The sequence below is a fragment of the Cryptomeria japonica genome, chromosome 9, assembly GCF_030272615.1.
Source record: "Cryptomeria japonica chromosome 9, Sugi_1.0, whole genome shotgun sequence".
Lineage (NCBI taxonomy): Eukaryota > Viridiplantae > Streptophyta > Pinopsida > Cupressales > Cupressaceae > Cryptomeria > Cryptomeria japonica.
The window spans coordinates 156435806-156457407 of record NC_081413.1 but is presented as its reverse complement, the minus strand read 5'-3'; the positions used below and the strand labels follow the sequence as shown (position 1 = coordinate 156457407).

The following is a 21602-nucleotide window of genomic DNA, read 5'->3' as shown; positions in this document are numbered from 1 at the left end:
ACAATTAGTTGTACTTTTCCCTATTTTGTGCGTCATCCCTCTTCTATATATACGAGGGATCTTTTTGTAATGAGCATCTTTTGGCTAATACGTCAAAACTCTGTAGAATTGAAAAGTTGTCTAAGACTTTGTCTTGGGACTACTTTTTTGTGAGGGAATGTTCTTATGTCATTCTTGTCTACATTCTTTGAGATTAAATCTTGCTTTGTGAAAAGTATTTGAGTTGAAGGAGATAGAGTAAAATATTGTAGACTTTGTGTTATGATAACTTACGAAAAAAATTGTATTAAGTGGATAATAAGTTGAAGACTTTGTGCTTTGTTGAGTTATCTTGTTAAGAGTAGAAAGTTTTGTGATATATTTGGAAGACTTTGTGCTTGCAATATATTGTGAACCTTATTTCAGTGTTGACAATAGTCATTATTTGGGTTATAGTGGTTGATAGGACTTGAGTATTTGAAGGAGACTTTGAGCTCTTTATATACAAAAGACCCGCCCCTTAAGTCATTTTCAGAAAAAAGGAAGCAACAGAATGCTTTGTACTTTCATGGACACTTTGCTTCCAATTAGCATAGATTTTTAAGATTACTGCAAATTAGAATTATTTTGTTACTCTGTTCTAAATAGAGAATTGGAGAAATACTTGTTCTAAAAAATAAAGAGAACTAAGTTATTGTATCATCCTGAATTTGTGTAAAATTAGCAGGTAGATTAAGAATAGATATAGATTGCAGTAGAAAGGGGGAGCCTTCCCTTATAAGTAGGAGAGACCATATCTTGCCTTCTGAGAGGTATTGTCTCACACACTGTGGTGAAAATCCACATTTTGTAAGCCTCCCCGAGTTTACAAAATTTTCACCCAACAAGGTGTATTTCCCATAGTGTTCAAAATTCTTGATATGGTATTAAAGGTGTATTTGCCAGAGTCTGGTGTAGTGTGGTATTGTGTGGGAAGTACAAACAAATAATTGAATACTTATGAGATAGATTACCGTGGTGTCACCTTGGTATTGTGGCAATTTCCCTTGTAATACTTATCTTCAGCTTATGTAATATTCTTTTTACATTAATGTGAAAAAGATGGCTTGTTTCCAAAAAAGAGATACTATTCATAAACTCAATATATTATTTATTTTACAATTCTATTAGAGAATTATGGACACCTTTGACAGTAGTCTTTTCAGTAGTGATGGCTACATATTCAGTCACAAGAGTAGGGGCAGGAGGTCTGGGAGGCTGGCTAGGTTGTGGCAGTAATAAGTAATTCTTGAACCAGAAGTAACATGCAAATTTATAAGAGGAACATAGAAAAAATAGGACAACAAGAGATACCAGGTGGTGACACTAACTATCTCTTCTGCTGAGCTAGTGCCAGCAACATCTCGTCATCTTGAATAGAGCCTTGATAGGGTATTTTGATGTAGGCATATATGCCCTTTACAACCTGGAATCTGACTTCAGCTTTTCTTATTTTAAACTATACAAGTATTGTTTGAAAGGAACAATACTTTTTATCTAAATATGCTAGACACAATTTAATTCTTGACATGGGAGTTAACCAGCAAGCACTTACAGTTAGTAGATTTCCACAATCCATGAAATTAAATTGCGTGTATTTTTTTGCATCAGCGTTTCGGATCACACTTTGTGATCCATCATCAGGATGATATAGAGCATAAGGAGACTAAGCTTGATGCTCTCTAGGATCACACTTAGTCTCCTTATGCTCTCTATCATCCTGATGCTGGATCACAAAGTCACAAAGTGTGATCCGAAACACTGATGCAAAAAAATGCACGCAGTCTAATCCAGAAGCAGCGACAATTTAAGCAAGCACTTCAAAAAAAAAATTTTGGATTTATATTTACAACATAATTGAGCTATGTTCAAGTCTATTTGTGTCTTGTTCTATGCCAAACAAATTTGTGTAGCGTGTGTTGATGTGTATTTTATGCACTTCATACAGAGGATAAAATACCAAGTATTTTATCCTCTCTTGAACAAAATCTTCTCAAACGCTAAGCTATGTGATCATACGAGGTGACTCCAAGGTTTCTATTCTCAGGTCTTGACGTGTGGATAACTCAATGGTTTGATTTGATATTGCTGGAATCACAAGGGGACTTAAATTGTATATGAATGTTGCTGGAACTTGAAGACTCACTGAACGTGAAAAACAAATGGCAAAAGGAATTAAGGGCTGAGATGTCAATGTTGTAGCTTCGGAAGTTATCCTTCTGACTACAGAAATTAAATATGTGAATGGCCTATCGGCCTTACATATTTAATGACTCTATCTCCAGACTATATGTAATTATGCTCTCATTCATAGATCTGATTTCTATCATTTATACTGAATTGTGACTGCACTAACAATGATCGGTTTCCTATGTATAACCGATTATGGATTATATCGGTTTAATTATGATTTGAATCTGATTTAATTATGTATAACCGATTATGTATTACATTGGTTTAATTATATTGAATCGGTTAAGAATGTATAACCGATTATACATATTGATTCGGTTTAATTCTAACCGACTATGATCGAATCGGTTTACATGTATAAACCGATTCAATTATGAATCGGTAATAGTTGTGGTTCTTGGAATGAGTCACGACTTATGTATAAGTCTGTTGCTTCATATTTAAAAAGATAGGACTTCGATTGTAATGTTACCTCAATAATCATATAGCCAGCAACTCGATAATTCATTCCTATATCAGATCGTACAATCTCTATATCAGATCGGGCCATAATATATTGGAGATTTTTGCTCTCCACATAAAGTTTATTCTTCAGAAATATACGTACAGATTAGAAGATCAAATACATATTGCAGATCATTAACCATCTTCAGCAATATCATAACCTTGAGTGGCGAATAATATTCTTAACTGATTAAACACATTGTTGGGAGACCAATCTGATCAAAATTTAACATGAGAAACTAATTTAATTCCCAAGATCAATGATAACAATGGATGATTTTTGGATGGACACATTCCTTAAATTAAGCTTTGCTTCGCCATGCCAGAAACAAGTTCACAAACTAGTGCAATCTTCTCAGGATGATAAAGGTTTTCATATCATGAACATCCATTCAAATACCCAAATATGGCGCAACTTGAACATATATCCACAATTGAACTTAGCACAATAACAAGGTTCAAAGTAACTTTGCAATGTAGCTTACGATCAACAAACCACAAAAAGTACAAACCAAGGAATTATCAACATCCACACACTTCTCCATCATAATGAATGAACTTCAACTAAAACTTGAGAAGTAATAAGAAACCATGCAACATGTAGACATTACACATAGAAATCCACCATGCTTCAATGAAGATCATGTATTAAAATCAACAAGTCTTGGCAACAATTCCTTCTTCCCTCCTACTCTACTCTACTTGCTATCTAATTGCCATTTATCCTCTATTATCTATTAACCCTTTACAAATGAGAGGTTTGAGCCTTAAATAGAGGATTCATTGCAATCCAATGGCTCAAATTGATTCTCCAATCAATGGCTGAGATAATTCAACATAAAACCTAATTAGGGTTTGTTACAATAAACTTTGTTCTTGCCAATGCAATAATTACAATGAACATGTCCATCTTGATTTCTAACCAATGAGAAAATAGGTTAGGTATCTCGAACTTTATGCATCCATAGGGTGAGTCAGGTACATTGCATTTGGACATTTTGACTTGGAATCCTTTGATTGGTGGAATGATGATTGGATGCCACCTCAGCTTTCCTTCATCACAAGTGTTGATGCCTCAAGCAATATCTCTTGATACTCAACATCTCCTATCTCGGTGTGATGTGGGTGATGATACTCAACATCTCCTATCTTGGTGAGATGTGGATGAAGGCGTATTCCCAAATTGTATCATCTTGATCAAGCTGATCTTCTAACTTTGATTAACTCTTCTAGAACTATCTTCCTGATCCTCTCGCACAATTTCGCCTCCTATCTTGGGAATTCCTTCTTTGTGTACTGCATTTCACCCCTCATACTTGTATTGATCCTGAATCCTCTCATCTTGAAGCCTTTGTCTTGGATTACTTGCTTGTTATATTGTCAATGTTTCTCGGATTTCTAGAGGAAATCCAATTTTGTAATAAGGTCCTTTCCTTATGTCGACTCTCTCCACGTTTTAGTATCTTTGTTATCTCCTTCTTATGTGATGAAGCTTTCAACCTTGATGCTGTTGTAATTGTAGAATCTCCATGACGTGTTTGCATTGTTGAGGCTGTGATATTCATCTCTATCGTTTGTCTTGAACCTCTTGAAATGCTCTCCTTGTGTAGTTGCCCTCCTTGGTATCCTTATGCTCACTGATGAAGTCCCCCACCCTCTTGAAGTTGCATGATGATGCGTGTCTTGCAATCTTCCCTCTTTTGCTCCTCCAAGATGTTGTTTGCAATCTGCATTATAATCTTTTCTCATCTGCAAAATAAACAAGGACAATATCAAACATATACAAATTTCACAAACCCTTAATCTGATATACACTTCTAAGTGATGGCAAAATGGTGATTTGATCTCTGATTTTTCATGACTGATCTTGATATCTGATTTTATTTCTGATTCCTATCTCTGATTAGGTTTTGATTTTCAGATCTGTGTATGTTGCAAATGCCAATCATACATCCTTTGCCCCTTATGTTCTGACTTCACCCTATTTTGAGTTTGCCTTTGATGCTGGGCACATCCTACACCTGCCTCTGCACAAATGAGGCACATTGTGCATGTGCACTTGCATTATGCGCTAGAGATCCACAGTCAGCAAAATTCCTGTTTTGTTCTTGAGATTTCATGCCTGATTTTGCCATGTTGCAAGATTAGCTTCTTGATTTAGGTCTGAGTATGATTTTTATCTCTAAGCATGGTCCTCCATGTTTGGGTGCATAGTGCACTGACCTTTGCACAACATCACCAAGGAGGGTGCTCAATTCACAAGAGTTTGCACAAATAGGAGCGCATAGTGCAATGGTGCATGCACTGTGTGCTCAGCACGACACTTGGTAAAATTTTGAGAGTCACCATCAAATTTGATGATGCATTGATCAGTTATGATGCCTTAGTGTATTCAATGGTATGTCTATAATTGTTTAGGCATGCTAGGGGGGAGGTGATCTTGGGCGCATAGTGCAGACAGGGATGCACAATGCGCTAGGCAGAATACTTAGCCAAATTTTCATGTTTCAAGTCTGATTTGCTTTCTCTCAGGTCTGATTTTGTTGATTGCAGGTCTGATTTCCTTATTGCTTCCTGGGTGCATCCTACATGAGGCTATGCATATTATGCTAAGTTGAGGCTATGCATAGTGCACTAGGTAGAATACTTAGACAAATTTTTACCTCTGCAAGCTGGAATGCACAAGAGAAAGGGGGCGCATTGCGCATGGTCATATGCACAAAGATGGGCTCTCTGTGCATGGACACATGCACTATGTGCTAGAGATTATGCTTAGTCAAATTTTCATTCAAAGCATCGAATTCACATCCTTGTTACACCTGAATTTGCCACTTCAGCTTGCTTTGTTCAAGGTTTTCTTGAAGACTTGGTGACATTGATCCCTCTCAGCCTGGGCACAAAATGCAGCCTGTCATGCACAAACATGGGTGCAGAATACATATGGAGCTGCACGATGCGCCCAACCTCATACTTAGTCAAGTTTTGATGGAATTTGCCTTTGAACTTCATGATCTCATTGCTTTCTGCGACGCGTTTTGCATTTGATTTGATTGTTGGATTGCTTTGGAGGTGCTTCAAGGAGTTTTAACTTGGGCGCTGTTGACGTGTATTTTGTACACCATCATACACAGAATAAAATACCAATAGGCATCTTATCCTCTCTTGAGAAAATAGTCTCTAACTGCTGAAGATTCGCGTAATGGATCAGTTAGGTAGACTCCAAGGTTCTTTTAGTGGGATCTCCACGTGTGGACAAGCTTTTTTAGTGGTATGATGTGATTTGCTGTTTCCTCCAAGGGGTCTTACGTATTCAAAGCTCGAAGATTTTACTAAACTAAAAGGAATTTTCAAAAAAGGCAAAAAGATAGGGTTTAAGAGGTCTAATCTAGCCTAACCCTATGAATGACTTAGCATGAATGAGATTTGGCAAGACTCAACCAACTTCAATTTCGCCATAAGATAACAACTCAATTGAAATTAGTGCGATCTTCTAAGGTAATATAATGATGTTCAATGCATCAAAGATCAGGGACACTACTACGAAGGTACATATCCAAGACACAATAATGCTTGAAGATTAAGGACTCAAAGTGTTCTCCAGTCGACCACGCAAGGCGTTCCTACAATCAGCAAGAAGCTAGTGGTTTGGATTGCGAATCCTACCAAATATCAAATCTCACACTTAGTCTTTCAAATTAACAATCTACTTCGATTGAGCATGATTCAAGTACGCCAAACAACCATGAAGATAACTCAAGAAATTTGCAACAAAACACCATAACTTCAATATTTTATTGATTTCCAAGTCATCATGTACAACAATTGCTTGAATTTCTCTCTTCAAGACTCAATCTTACTACAAAATAAAATTGCTTCTAGCTTTAATCTCTCTTCTCTATTACATCAACTATTGACTCTTCGACTATTAACTATTATCAAATGAAATGAAAAATGGGGGTATAAATAGCATCCCCAGTTACAATGAAAGGTCCAGATTGAAAGTAAATCAACGGACAAGATCATGACACCTAAACCCTAATTAGGGTTTGTTACAAATGACCTCCTTTTTACTGAACAATATTAAATACATAGCCAAATATTAAATTTGGCACAAAAATCTAGGAGGTATCAACCGATGAGAAATAAGATGTCATGTCATCTGTAACAACCTTTCATCTAGAATCTTATTCCCTTTCCAATTCTCTTTCTTAGCATATGCAATGAATTTTGTCACGATTCCTTCGATTTTTGTGATTGGAATCTCGGGAAGATTCTTGATACTCTCTTCTAAGTGGATGACCTGATCGAATGCATCTAGAAGAGCTGCATCCCAAGTAGGTTCAAGTTCCTTCGTTCTATCAATCAGGAGCATGGTGGCATACATCTGATCATACTGCTCATCTGTAACATCTGCGTCCTTGCGAAAGATGATCTTGATTCTATCCTCAAATTCCTGGATATCCACATCTGTCTCGACCTCGATCCTTCTACCAAGAATGGTACGAAGTACCTCAAATACTCTGTCCTGGATCGGATTGATCACCTCCTCAACTTGACCACATCTAACACTGATGTCCTCGAAGAGAACACTCTTTATATGGAGTAAGGTTGACCACTGAAATAAACTGTGAGAATCACCTTCCAAGATCCTCTCCTGCGCTAAAATTCTTCTGGATGTGTGTCTTATTACTTTCAAGACAGGGATGACAACGTCCTTGGTATGGGCAAATGCAGCTATTGTTGCCATCAATCTGTGGATTATCTCAAGAACTTGGATAGCCTGATGAATAATCTTCGCCATCCTTGTAACAAACTCTATGGCCACTGTATGAGATCTATCCATCCAACTACATGTACGCTGGACCAGGTTCCTGAATCTTTCTGCTTCATCGATCGATTGAAGGGGCAATGCCTGCACTGGAGATCTAACTGGATCCTGACGTCCCAAAGGTTCATTGATGTGACTGAAATATGTCCTCCATGCACTGACCTCTCTCTCAAGCTTTCTATTCTTTTCCACTTCTTCTCTAAACTTGTCCTTCAATGCCTCAAATGTGTCAGTGGCATCATCTAAAGTTTGCTCTGCTGTGGATGGTCCTAACTCAATAGTCTGTACATCATAATCCTCTGCTAGGATCTCACCCTCATATTTATCTGCTGCCGGTGTAGCTATCTGCAGTTTTCTAGATCCAGTCTCATCTCGAATCATCTTGGACATCTTTATAGCCTTCTTCTTCTCTGTTACTTCATGTGAACGCCCAACAAGGCTCTCTAAATCAATTGCATTGTCCTCGTCCTCAATCACGATCACCTTGGTTAATCTTTCCTTCAACCAATCTGGGATATTCGATCTTGTCTCTTGAACTTGAATTTCTTTATGTACTATTTCTTCTTGTCTGGGAGGAGATGTTACTTCATTATCTTCTTCTAACTCATAGTCTTGGAGAGATCCATCTGACGAAACATGCTGTGCCTGCCCTTCCTCCTGCCTGTCATTCTGTACCATAGACTCCATGGACTCTTCCACTCAAACTGTTCTATTCTCTGGTCTGGAAGAAGTACCTGGTACTTGATCTTTGTTGGCACCCTGCCTTTTCTTGGAAGACTCTTTCTTTTCTGATCTTTCCTTTCTCTTCGAACCTCTCGAATGGAGATTGCACTCACACTGGCTCCACCTTCGGCTGGTTTCTCTTCCAAAGTAAAAGACATAGCTATGCCTTGTTCTCTCAACTTCTGATGCTGAACGTCTACCCATCTGCGAGTACAAGACAAGACTGGTGCCATCAAATCATCTAAATCCACGACTTCAGGCTCATTCCAATCCAACCTTATTGTTTTGCTTTCTCTATCATATGAAGACTGGATGTGCCTGCCATTGTCCTGAGCTTGGTCGGCCACTCTGTAAATCCTGCATTTCCTGATGAAATCCAAAGGCAATCTAGAATGTATCTTTCGTTTCACCTCGAGATCATCTAGGAAGTTCATCATAAAATCTTCAATTTGGTGCTCATGTCTAAATCTTCTACCGACCGTCTCCTCTAAATGTCCATGTGGATCAAAACTATTTCTCCAAGCAAAAGACGAAAAAGAATACAAGGCTAACTCCTTCTCTGCGTCATCCATGGCTAAGACATTAGGACATACCTCAACTGAATTACCCAAAATAATAGGTACCTGAACTCCATTCTGATGTCTGTGTCTGAATGCCTTCACATATGCTGCCAACTGCCTTGTTACCTCAAGTAACACAATTCTGTCTGTCGGGTACCTCGGCAACATGTATGGAGGTAAAGGACATCCATGCACTCTAATGTAAGTGAATTTGGGAAACTGAATGAACCAAGCACCGTACCTCTTGATGAATTCCTGGGCATCCTGAGATAATCTGTTGTGAATCCCTCCTTGCAACGTCCTTGTGATGTTCATCGTGAAAGTATCATTAACTAACTTGTAGTTTTTCCCTGGCGGATGATGCAAGTAGGCATAGGAATCACAAGCTCTGACCTCGCCGGGTCCTCTTCCAATCATTCCTCTGTGAGGTAGTCCTGCGTACTCAACACTCCTGATCAAAGCATAAATGACGTATGAACTCATGTGGAAGGACTTAGTAGCCCTGAGTCTCCTCAACTGTACGTCTAAGCAATGGCTAATTATCCTAGCCCAATGTATTGTACCCTTTCCTTGAACAATCACCTGGATGAAGTAAAACATCCACTTCTCAAAATAGAAGGCATGAGGTGCTCCTGTAACTCTGTTGAGCATAGTAATCAAATCTCTGTACTCCTCCTGGAAATCAATCCGATGCGGTGTGTTCGGTACCTTGCTTAGACGGGGACGACTCTTAAGTAGCCAGTTCTTGTTGATTATGCTTAGGCAAGCATCTGGATCATCATCGTACACTGATCTGGCTCCTTCAATGCTCTTATATATCATGTCCCTGTGCTCTGGAAGATGGAAAGCTTCACTTATGGCTTCCTCCGAAAGGTACGCCAAAGTGTTTCCCTCATTGGACACAATTGTCCTGGACTGTGGATTGTAGTGACGGGCACACTCGATCATCAACTCGTGGCACTGAATAGCTGGAGGAAAACCGGCCGCCTTAATGATGCCACTCTCTATTATTCTCCGGGCGACAGGTGATGGCTTGCCAATGTAAGGGACCTCTCGAAACTTCTTCGTGCTAAAGTTCCCCAAGTTGGTATCTCCAATGTTGCTCCACTTCGACACGATCTTGGTCTCCACTTCTTCGGTCTTCTGATCTTCTTTCATGAGAGCTGAGCGACTGGTGGATGCTCCCGCCTTCGGGGTCGCCATACCTACACAACATTTCATTATAAGAACTACATTTTGCAATGAATAACGTAAATAAGAGAGAGAAGTTTTTAGGAAACGTCATGATAAGTCTTTAGAGTTATCATTTCCTAAAAATAGTAACGATTGAGCCAAGAGAAATTCAAAATTCAAAATTTCAAAATTTAAAATATGACGATCAATAAATAAAGCAATAAAATCAAATCGCCATACCTCAATAGAGAACTAACTCTAGAATGCAAAAAGGAAAAGATTGCCTAGGCAAAATTGATGGTAAAAATAGATCTTCAACGTGGTCTCCTCAAAAAATCAACTTCGCCACCCTTGGATTGAACGTGATCTTCAAGTCTTTAGCAAATTCGCCTTTGATGTGATCTTCAAACTCGCTCAAATGGGTCTTCAAGTTCGCACCACCCTAGATAATTAAGCGCCAATTCTGTGGTCTTCAACGTAATTTGTACTCCACACAAGATGATATTAGCGCCACCTTTGGTTTGAAATCGCACTTCTTTCCTTCTCCTCAAGATCGCATGTGAAAGGATAAAATGATGATGTGAAAATGATAATTCCACTCCCCTTATATAGCGCTTGCAATCGATTTATCCCCTAGGCCGACTTGGAGATAAAGAACACTTTTTAAAAATGATTTTAAATGATTTGCAATAAAATAAGAAGGCCGACCTCCTTAAATGAGCGCTTGAAATCGATTTTATATTAATTAATTAACTAATTATTAATGCCTTGCGTTTTTTTATTTGCAAATTTCGATTTTAATAAAGGCAAAAATAATTAATAAAGATCAACGCCATATTAAATGCCAATTTAAATAGGATTTTCAATTTTTTATCGATTTTAGCATTTAAGGAAAATTTGAAATGTTTATTTGGCGCCAAAATTGTGAAAATGGAAGGGACGTACCTCATCGCCTTGGTCCCTTGGAGAGGGACAGGAGCGATCCATTATTTTGTCTTGGTTTTTGCATTTTCTACGTCCAACTCCTTCATCTCCACATTGAAAATCGATCATCTTGATAGGTTCTTCGCATTTGATTGCCTTGTGTGCGTACTTAAATGCCTTTTGAGTGTTCATCGCCCTTGTCCCTTGGAGAGGGACAGGAGCGATCTCCAAATTTCCACGTTTAATATGCATCTTTGTTCTTCGATCTTTTATTGTTGGCGAATAACATCCTTTGTTCGTGTCTTTTGCGCTTATTCCATTTGCTCGCATGAAGTTTTTGGGCGTATTAAAGGGATCATCGCCCTTGTCCCTTGGAGAGGGACAGGAGCGATCCATGTTTTCTCCTTGACCTTGTCAACTTTAAACCTTGATCTTCATTGTGATGTCCTTCAAACGTCGTCCTTCACCTTACCTAACTTCGCCTAGCTTTGATCTTGAAGGAAAATGCGTGCTTTTGATAGTATCGCCTTGGTCCTTGTCCAAAGGACAGGAGCGATGTGAACTTCTTACCTTGATTAGCAATGTTTGGACGTTCAAAACTCTTGCATGTGGTCTTCAAACGATGCCCTGAACCTTGTTCAACCTTATGAAATCTTGTCCTTACGTAAATCGTGCACAAAACGACCAATGCATCTAACATCGCCCTGGTCCCTTCCTGAGGGACAGGAGCGATCTAGGTCTTAGGGTGCGAATTTCTTCATTATAACGTCCCTTGAGTACTTGTGCTTGCTAAAGACGCCTTGAAATGTCCCTCGCCACTTTGTCTTGACTTGGATCGACCTTGAACTTTGGAGGAACGACCTTGAACTTGCATAGGAAGTATCATTACCATTGTATCGCCCTGGTCCCTTGGAGAGGGACAGGAGCGATCCTCCCTTTATGGCCATTATTTTCACCTTGCCAGGTTCCAAGTTTATATTCAACGAACTCGTCACGCTCTACTCCATTCGTCCATGCCTTAACATCATCTGTAACCTTGCAAGAAAATCATTTATAACAAAAATCGCTCTGGTCCCTTCCTGAGGGACAGGAGCGAACTAGGCATTTAGGACCTTGTGGACGTCTAAAAAAATCTTCAATTTATATTCAACGCGTTCATCTCATGTTCTTCCTTGCTTTTGAACGTACACTTGTCTTGATTTTAGCTCGGATCTTGCCTAATGAAGGAAATCGCTCTGGTCCCTGGGAGAGGGACGAGAGCTACAAGGTACCTCGCCCTGGTCCCTTGGAGAGGGACAGGAGCGATTTGGTCATTCTAGGTCATTCTCCTTCATTTTTGCATCTCAAATTATATTCATTTGGCAAAGCATCTTCCTTTGGACCCTTTCAAATTATCAAGTCATCAAAATCTTGCAAGGACAAGGCGAAATTTGATTTGTAGCTCCGATCCTTCACTGAGGGACAGGAGCGATTTTCCTCCTGGAGGCATTTCTGTGCTCATGAAAATCTTCAATTTATATTCAACGGAAAGATATCGCCGTTCTCCATCACTTCCAACTTGAAATTTGTCTGGACTCTGCAGGGATGATGAGATATTTGAAAATGAGCTCCCGTCCTTCACTGAGGGACAGGAGCGATTTTGCTCCTACAGGCCAAAATAACATGATTTTTCACATTTTAACACTTCACGAGGTGAAAACAAATCAATTCCAATACCCAGGATCAAAATCAAAAAAAGTCAAAATTTGGTCAAAATATTCAATCGGACAAAAATTCACATTTCACTTTCAATACTTAGACAAATTTAAGCTCTGCATCAACATTCCAATTGAAAATTAGACCATTCTGGCGAATTCATTGCATTCAAAATTTGCATCCTAGAAAGGAAGCTCAAAAAGCTCTCAAAAACGACTGGATTTTGGCCTGAAAAGACAAAATTTAAAAACCCTAAGGCTTGACCCTAAATCCAGACGACTAACTAACTAGCAAAATCCTAAAAACGAAAACAAAAACGAGCGAAAAACAAGCAAAAAGAGGGGGTCCCCATTTGCGATGGGGCGATGTGTGAAATGGTCACAACAGGCGCATATTGCACCTACTTGTGCACCACATAGGGCGCATTGTGCATGAGAGCATGCATTGTGCACTCACCTCTATACTTAAGCAATTTCCAAACTCACTCACAAATCTGGTGATAATTCGCCCCATTTTGTTGCCTTGATCTCGTTCAGTGATAGGTTTAGTGCTGTCTAGGCAAGCTAGGAGGTATAATGACTTAAACGCACTATGATGATCCTCTTGCACAAGGTGGTTGCTTCCTCACTTAGTCAATTTTGCTTCTTACCTTGACCTCTTGGTTCTTTGATCACCTAATCCAACTCAGTCATGCAAATCTCATCAAACCCTGACTCCAACAATTAAACAAAATCAACCTAGTGATCTAGCACTTTGAAAAATATCTTGCAACTTGTCAACTTTTGACAACATTGACAACATTTCTTGCTCTTGACAACATTTTGCAACCCTGGCTCACAAAACATACCTCTTATCAAAAAGGTTAAAGACTAAGAGTCTGACACTAAGCTAAGACAACTAAATTAAAACCCTAAGCCTAAAGCAAAAAGTGGGGATCCCCATTTGCAATGGGGCGATGTGTGAAAATGTCACAACATCGTGATTATGGAAAATCTCTTGGCCTCAATCACATGAACAACATCAGATGTTCTAAAGAGGGCAGTTGTGAGGGTCAGATAAACCTATGACTGTTTGCCAGGGTGACACCACTATAATTGTGATTCCATTGGGTTTCATGGCCATTCAGATTTTAAAGCATTGGATTTCTTGATTTTTTCATATTGTCTTTTTTGTACATGTCCAAATTCGGGTTCTAGTTTCGGTTCAAATTTTGAAGTCATTCACAACAACTATACAAGGTTTTGTTGACTTCATATTAATTATATCACCATTGTTTATTTCAGATTTTCTGACCCTTTTAAAGGATTCAAAGTTAGCTGCAGATTTTTTCCATCAATCTGTAAGGTTACTTTAAAGAAGAGGGGTCAAGACTGCAAAAAATATTTTAGTGTTGATGTGTTTTCTATGCACATGCGAACACAAAATAAAATACCAAGGTATCTTATCCTCTCTTGAACAAAGTTATCCGAATGCTGAAGATTTGCCTAAGGATCAATTGAAATAACTCCAAGGTTCTTCTATGTAGGGTCTCTATGTGTGGATAAGCTCTATCAGTCTGATGTGATTATGCTGGAATCACAAGGGGACTTACGTTTGATGGCCTAAGTGTTTAATCTGCTGGAACTTGAATCCTATCTACTGGCCGGAAGATAAAGAAATATCAAAAGATACAGGGCTCAGAAAGTCTACTCTAAGACCTAGAATGCGAGAAGATGGATGAACGACTAGGTGGAGTCCTACTAGGCTAGGTCTCACCATCAAACTGAACAATTCAACACCAACTTAGTGCGATCTTCTAGGGTAGTTCTGAAGATGTTCAAATCATTACTATCAAACATTGATCATCATTCAAGTTAATGCATGAACAATAGACACGTAATGACTTGAGATTAAGCTCATTCTATGCTAGTTGACCACGCAGGGCGCACTTACGATCAACAAGGGGCTAGTGGTTTGGACTTTGCGGATTCCACGTGAGTGCATTCAGTAACTTCCTTCATTCAATCTAATTATCTATCATCTAAAATGAAGATTCAACAAGAGACCATGCATATTGCAAAGAAATGACACATTTCACCATAACTTCAATGAAAATGGAGTTCATTTACAATTTAGGCAACAATTTCTTGCCTTTTCCTCCTATTCTATTCTAATTGCTATTCTATTTTACTGACTATTAGCTATTCTAACCTCTATTAACCAACTATTAATAACCCTTACAAATGAAGAGCCAGAGCCTTATATAGGGAGCTCTTTACAATTCAATGGCTCTGATTGATTTATAATCAATGGCTAGGATTACAAGATGAAAACCCTAATTAGGGTTTGTTACAACAAACTCCCTTAGCCAATGAGAAAATTACATTCAATATTTGAAAACCAATAGGAAGCAGGGGTAGGTGCCTCGAAGTTTGTGCCATCACTGGTGAGTCAGGTACATTGAATCTGGACATGCTGACATGGACCTATCTGACTGGAGGAACAGTGACTGGGACACCACCTTGCCTGCGTTTGTGCCTTGGTTGATCCTCCTCTGTTTTTGATGTGATGAATGATGTACCTCCTTGACTCCCATGTGTTTGATGAGGTCTCCTCACTGTCAAGTTTTCTTTCTCTGGTAGCTCACCTCGCCTTGAAGTGTTTATAAGATCTTTCTTCTCTGTCATCTTGTGATTTTTCCATGTGGTAAAATGAAGATCTTGAGGATAGCTTGCAACTAGTTGAATACTTGAAGTCTCTCAATGCTTTAGAAGCACCTTGAGTCCTCCATGCATTTGAAGTGTCCTTGATGATGATGGAACTTGAATAGGTCTTCCTTGCCTTGGCTTGATCCTCCTCCATCTTGATTTTATTAATTTGCAAAAGAAACAAAGATGATTAAGTATACATAATATATTCATTCTAACATAGCATTTCTTACTTTAAATGATCAACAAGAAGGCATCAGAATGAAATTCGCTCAAGATCCTCTCTAGGGATAGGCCCTATAGTGAAATTCGATCTGGACCCTTTGGAAGGGTCAGGAGCGAAATTGGACAAAGTTGCTCAATTAGACCTCATTTCAACCTTACCTTACCAAGATCAAATCATTTGCCTCCAAAATTGTTTAGGAATGGGTTTTGCTCAAGGACCTAGTCAAAACATTAGACCTCCTAGGAATTTCGCTTTGGACCCTTTGGAAGGGTCAGGAGCAAAATTAGCATTTTAGCTCAATTTTCATCATTTCTTCGCCTCAAATCTCTTCTCAAGGCAAGAATACATCAATGTTACGCCATAGGGACAAAATCTAGGCTTCAAACAAGGAGCAAAATAGTGTTTTAAGAAATTTCGCTTTGGACCTTGGCCAAGGACAGGACCTATAAGGAATTTCGCTCTGGACCCTTTGGAAGGGTCAGGAGCAAAATTGGTGATTTGGCTTCAATTCTATCACTTCATTACCTTAAATCACCTTTCAAAGGCAAGTACATATCAATTCCTTCCCAAATTTGTATTTTAGGACAAATTCTTCACATTTTGTGACCACCATTTACTCAAATGCATGCCTAAGGATGCCTCTAAGTTCAATCCACCTCAATCAACACTAGGCTTGATACAAATTGGGAGCAAAAGGAGTTTTTTTGGAATTTCGCTCTGGACCCTTTGGAAGGGTTAGGAGCAAAATTTGCCATTTATTAATTCCATCATTTCCTTTGCTCCAATCCACCTTGTAAGGCAAATATGCATCAATCATCCAACCATAGGGACAAGGTTCTTGGTTTGGACAAGGAGGATAATAGTGTCTTTAAGGAATTTTGCTCTGGACCCTTTGGAAGGGTCAGGAGCAAAATTCTTCCTTAGGCTCATTCCTTACTTATTTTCCTCTCAACTCACCTCAAACTTAACATGTTTTACTTGATTTTTCTCCACAAAACTCCATTTCTCATCCCTTAATCATCAACAAAAAGTCTTTTGCCTTCAAGAAATGCTTGAGAATCAGTTAGTTTGTAGGTTGGAGCAAGGTATAATGCTTCATGGAGAAATTCGCTCTGGACCCTTTAGAAGGGTCAGAGCGAAATTTTGCTTTTTGCACAAATTCCTCACTTTTCCTCGCTTCACTCTATTTCACATATCAATTCTCTCTTCACTACGCCTTAAGGACAAGGTTTATAAGGCAAATTAGGACCTAGAAGAGAGATGCAAGGAAATTCACTCTGGACCCTTTGGAAGGGTCAGGAGCGAAATTGAGGAATTTGCCTTAGATATCACTCAAACATTCAAACTTCTCCCTCAATCACATTGCTCTTACCTCAAGACATGCTAACAAACCACCTTAAAGGAGTTCCTGGCTCAAAAGTTGGATGAAAAGTGCATTTTAACCATTTCGCCTAGGTACCCCTGGAAGGACTGGACCTATTTAGGAATTTCGCTCTGGACCCTTTGGAAGGGTCAGGAGCGAAATTTGTCTTTTAGGCTCAAATCTTGACCTTTTCATCAAATTTCCATATCCAAGCTTATCCAAGGCGTCTCCAAAGGTGAACTCAAGCCTATTTCCCCCAAATCCATGCCTTAAAGTGAAAGTTTAGTCTAGAATATGAGTCAAAAGGGGGCTAAGGAAGATTTCGCTCTGGACCCTTTGGAAGGGCTGGGAGTGAAATTTGCAAAAATGCTCAAATTCTTGACATTTCTCCAAATTTCCAAGTCTAGACCTGATCATTAGGCATTTCTCAAGGATAAATAGGTCTACTTCACATCAATCAATGCCTAGAACTTCATCATTCATCAACTTGGACCAATCTCAATCCCTCAAAGATGATACTCACTCACAAACCTTCATTGACTTCCTCAAACTCAAACGAGACATAACCTATCAACAAGAGCAAAGCTTGACCTAGGGAGGGCTTTCAAAGAGACCCTGCCCTGGACCACCTACTGACCAATTTCAACTTAAGCAAACCCTGCTATCCTAATGATCTTTCTGACAACTCTCCAATGCAAAGGCTAATAGCCAAGACCAGACAACCAAGCAAAGAAAACTAACCCTAGAAAGCAAAAAGTAGGGGTCCCCATTTGTAATGGGGCGATGTGTGAATACGTCACAACAATTAGCAAGGCAGATAAGAAGATTTTATGGAGTAAAATCAAATTTAGAAAAAAGGGGAAGTAAATCAGATTTAAGAACTGCCATGCATAATATGAATGTTTGCTTCAAATAATGATCAAGCATGCAGATTGCAACAATAAAAATTCTTGAAGAGAAAAATTGCATGTGTTGGATGAATTTGAGCACTCTTTGTTGATGGTTACAGTGGTAATCTTGTAGGTGAAAATGGAGAAAATGGAATCAACAAAGAAAGTTTGATTAAGCATGATAATCAAAGGAGGAACATAAAGGTTAAGACAAGAAAGTGTAGTACAACCCCAAACCAACAAAAGGAGAATAAAATTAAAAATGCATGATCCAAACGAGTCAAAGCAGTGCTAATCAAAGCCTTCCATGCAGTGGATAGAATTTTGAGCAAAGGTAAATTTAAATGTAGCACAAGTAGATCACTTTCAGAGAATAATTATGAAACTGTAGTTGGAGATAATATTCACACAAATCAAACACGACAGATTTAAAGTGAAGTGATGCCCATGGTTAAAAAGATAATGAATAGCAGGTGCTAGGAAAAAAACTTCTGAACATTTTCAAACACCCTCAGGTGGAGGCTTAAAGAATGTAAAGAAAACCATGTGCGAGCAGTGTTGAGAAAGATCTTTTCAAAGCAGAGGCAATAGTCATACACATCCATAATCTATAGTTCAATTTTTAAATGCAATGTCGAGGTAAATAAATTTGCAAATTTCTACTTTGCCAAATAAATTTGGAATGGTAAATATGATAAGAGTACCTGTAATGTCTAAATAGAGGTCATGAAACAAATAGATGATGGATTTATAGACAATACGAGGTACTCAGATGTTCTGGCCATCGTATATCGCTCAAAATTAGTGGATATCTAATGACTTGGGTTGAGTTCATAGTTGATTAAATCAGCAGGCAGATCTGAACTTTAGATCTATGCATGCAAAACAGGTTTGATTTTTACCCACCAGGAGCCTATGTGTCTTTATTGCAAACAATAGTTTCTTTGCATTCCTGGGCAACATTTCTAGTTGGTTTCGCACAATTTTGAATACTGCAAATTCTGACCTTAGGTCTTTTGCAAACCTATTTCTAATCTAAAATAACCATTTTGGCCAATGATGTGCCCTTCTGTAGATAACTGACTAGGATTTCTGAAGTATACATAGAGTGGTACCATTTTGTGGATGGTTATAGGGAGCTCCTGTTGTTGAGATGGTTGTTCAAGCCAAATTTGATGAAGAAAGGGGATGACAAACTAAGGCACTAAACCTCTGTCTATGGCCTCTCTAAGCTCACCAATCTCTTACAGGCTGGTCACGCATTCCTACATGAATCCTTAAATTTGAATCCCATATCTTTATGATCTTCTATTCTTGACAACTTATGTCTAATTACATACTCATTTCGCTGACATTGACATGTGCTCTACTGCAAATTTTCAATTTCTATAACTTTCTACTTCTTAAATTTGTATAGCTCTTTGCTGCAGAATGACATAATTAAATATTCTCTTCAAAGTTCAGGAAAAGTGGCAGTGATGGCATCAGAAGAAGATGATCTCCCAGTATGGTTAATAAATAATGGGCCCTATGTAGTGGTTTTTGACCCGCTTGATGGGTCTCGCAACATCGATGCTTCAATTCCAACTGGTACTATATTTGGAATATACCATCGTTTAGAGTTGGATGACAACATGACAGTTGAGGAGAAGGCCTCGATCAATGTTCTTCAGAGGGGTGAAAGCCTTGTAGCCGCAGGATATGCATTATATTCATCTGCCACCATCCTGTGCATATCTGTTGGTTCTGGGACACAGGGATTCACACTAGATCATTCTACTGGCGAATTTGTCCTTACTCATCCTAATATTCTGATCCCATCACGGGGTAGGTATGATGGCTTTATTAATTTATTCTTAGCTAGATTTGTGATAAAAAAAAATTTCCTTTCTGTAAATACCATTTGGCCAATATAATTGAAGCACCAGACCTAAACCATTGGTTGTATTTAGATTTATTTCATTTTTTTTGCTAAGTTAAGTGTGAAGTTATATTAAACTTTTAAAAGAGTTGTAACAAATCAAATTATCAGTCCCAATAATAGAAACTGTTCCGATATTTTGTTGTGTCTGTTGGCAGGTCAAATTTATTCTGTGAATGATGCAAGATACTTTGATTGGCCAGATGGCTTAAGAAGGTATATAGACACTGTTAGACAGGGGAAAGGTGAAAATCCAAAGAAGTACTCTGCTCGTTATATCTGCTCCTTAGTAGCAGATTTCCACCGAACTCTGCTCTATGGTGGAATTGCAATGAATCCAAGAGATCATCTGAGGCTAGTTTATGAAGCAAACCCCCTTAGCTTTCTTGTAGAGCAGGCCGGGGGAAATGGATCTGATGGTAAACAGCAAATCCTTGGGATTCAACCTGTCAAACTTCATCAGAGGTTGCCTCTCTTTCTTGGAAGCAGTGCAGATATTTCCGAACTGGAGAGCTATGGTGATATCCAACAGCTGGTTAATCCTGGGTATACCATCTAATGTAATCTTGCAAAGTGAGCTGTTCTTATGACATAAAGTTTACATCTCATCTCAATTGTATAGCATTTTGTCAATCAAGATTATTGAATATATTGCTCATTCAATGGTATTTATTTGATGCATATCGTTAGTTGTGTGATTTTGCTGGAGTTTAGGCCGTTATTTTTTCAAATAGCCTAAAGCAGAAATTTAACCAAAAAGGAATAGGAATCCGATTGTTCTTTATTCCGGCAAAATAGGATAAATATAACTAAATGATAGGCAAAATACATGCCATTGACTTTGCACATTTACTTTGTACTTATGAGAATCAGTTTCTCATGCTTATGGTGTATTTGGAAAGATTAGATTTGCATTGTGAATATTATACTGGTAGGTTGCCGTATAGATTTTGTACTTATAGTGGGACTAGGTTTGTAACTTATTAGATGGTACTATGCATCCAGTACAAGATAGGATACTTCTGGAATGTTCAATCCAATAAAAGTGAGCAGCTGTAGCAAACAATCCGCCCTGGTCTTTTTGTGTGGACTCCTATTCACAAGTGAAAGGATCAAGGTTGAACATTCAAAGACATGTATTTTGTGTGCAGTTACTTTGCTCTCTGTTGCCTTCTAGAACCTAAAGGAGAAAACATATAAGCATGGAAGATGTAAATTTACTTGTGTGGAATATGGATCTACTTTTAGAAAGAACAAGCATAGGAACCATATAATAAAGTCAATCTCTATAGACTATATAGTGCTTTAATTATTTGATATACATTCCAAATTTGGAAGCAAATGCTTACAATATCTATGTAATATAGGGAAAAAAGGATTTTTAGAATTTTTTTTGCGGTAGCTAACAAAATGAACACATACTTATAGGTGCTCTATTGTAATAGAATAATGTTAAGGTAAGTCTTCCCCCATTGAGATCTAGGGTCTATCAAAACTAACATCCATTTCTTTCAATTTATATGGAAATCTAGGAAGGATGATAAGATTATTTCCAAATCAGAATTAAAGTCAATTGGGAGAAATCAATCATTAACATTAATCACATTAAAACCACACAATGAAGGAAAAGGCGAAAGCGAAGGAGAAGGCAAAGGCGTTTACCCTAGATGTGTCTACGCAAACCCTTGTGATGTCTATGTTAGCTCTTGGTGATGGTGACTCTAAAGATGATGACAACACTGACAACATTATAGATGAAGGGTTTTCAGACATGGACTTCTAGTTGCATGATTGGGAAGAGGACAAGGATGAGCTGCCCCTCGATTTGTTGGAAGCTTGTTTGAAGGAACATGGGAGGGACCCTATAGTTGTTGGGAAGTGTTCTGTGAGGACCCGT

At 38.5% G+C, this 21602-nt stretch overlaps 1 protein-coding gene across 1 annotated transcript in view; it reads left to right on the top strand.

Annotated features, from left to right (window-relative positions):
* LOC131059160 (fructose-1,6-bisphosphatase, chloroplastic) overlaps positions 1-20386 on the top strand; it is an 88374-nt gene extending 67988 nt beyond the window's left edge. The window contains exons 2-3 of the mRNA XM_057992507.2: positions 19215-19611; positions 19864-20386. Of these exons, the coding sequence (XP_057848490.2) occupies positions 19215-19611; positions 19864-20264 (798 nt within the window). The 3' untranslated portion in view covers positions 20265-20386. The remainder of the gene's footprint in view (positions 1-19214; positions 19612-19863) is intronic.
* The last annotated feature ends 1216 nt before the right edge of the window (positions 20387-21602 follow it).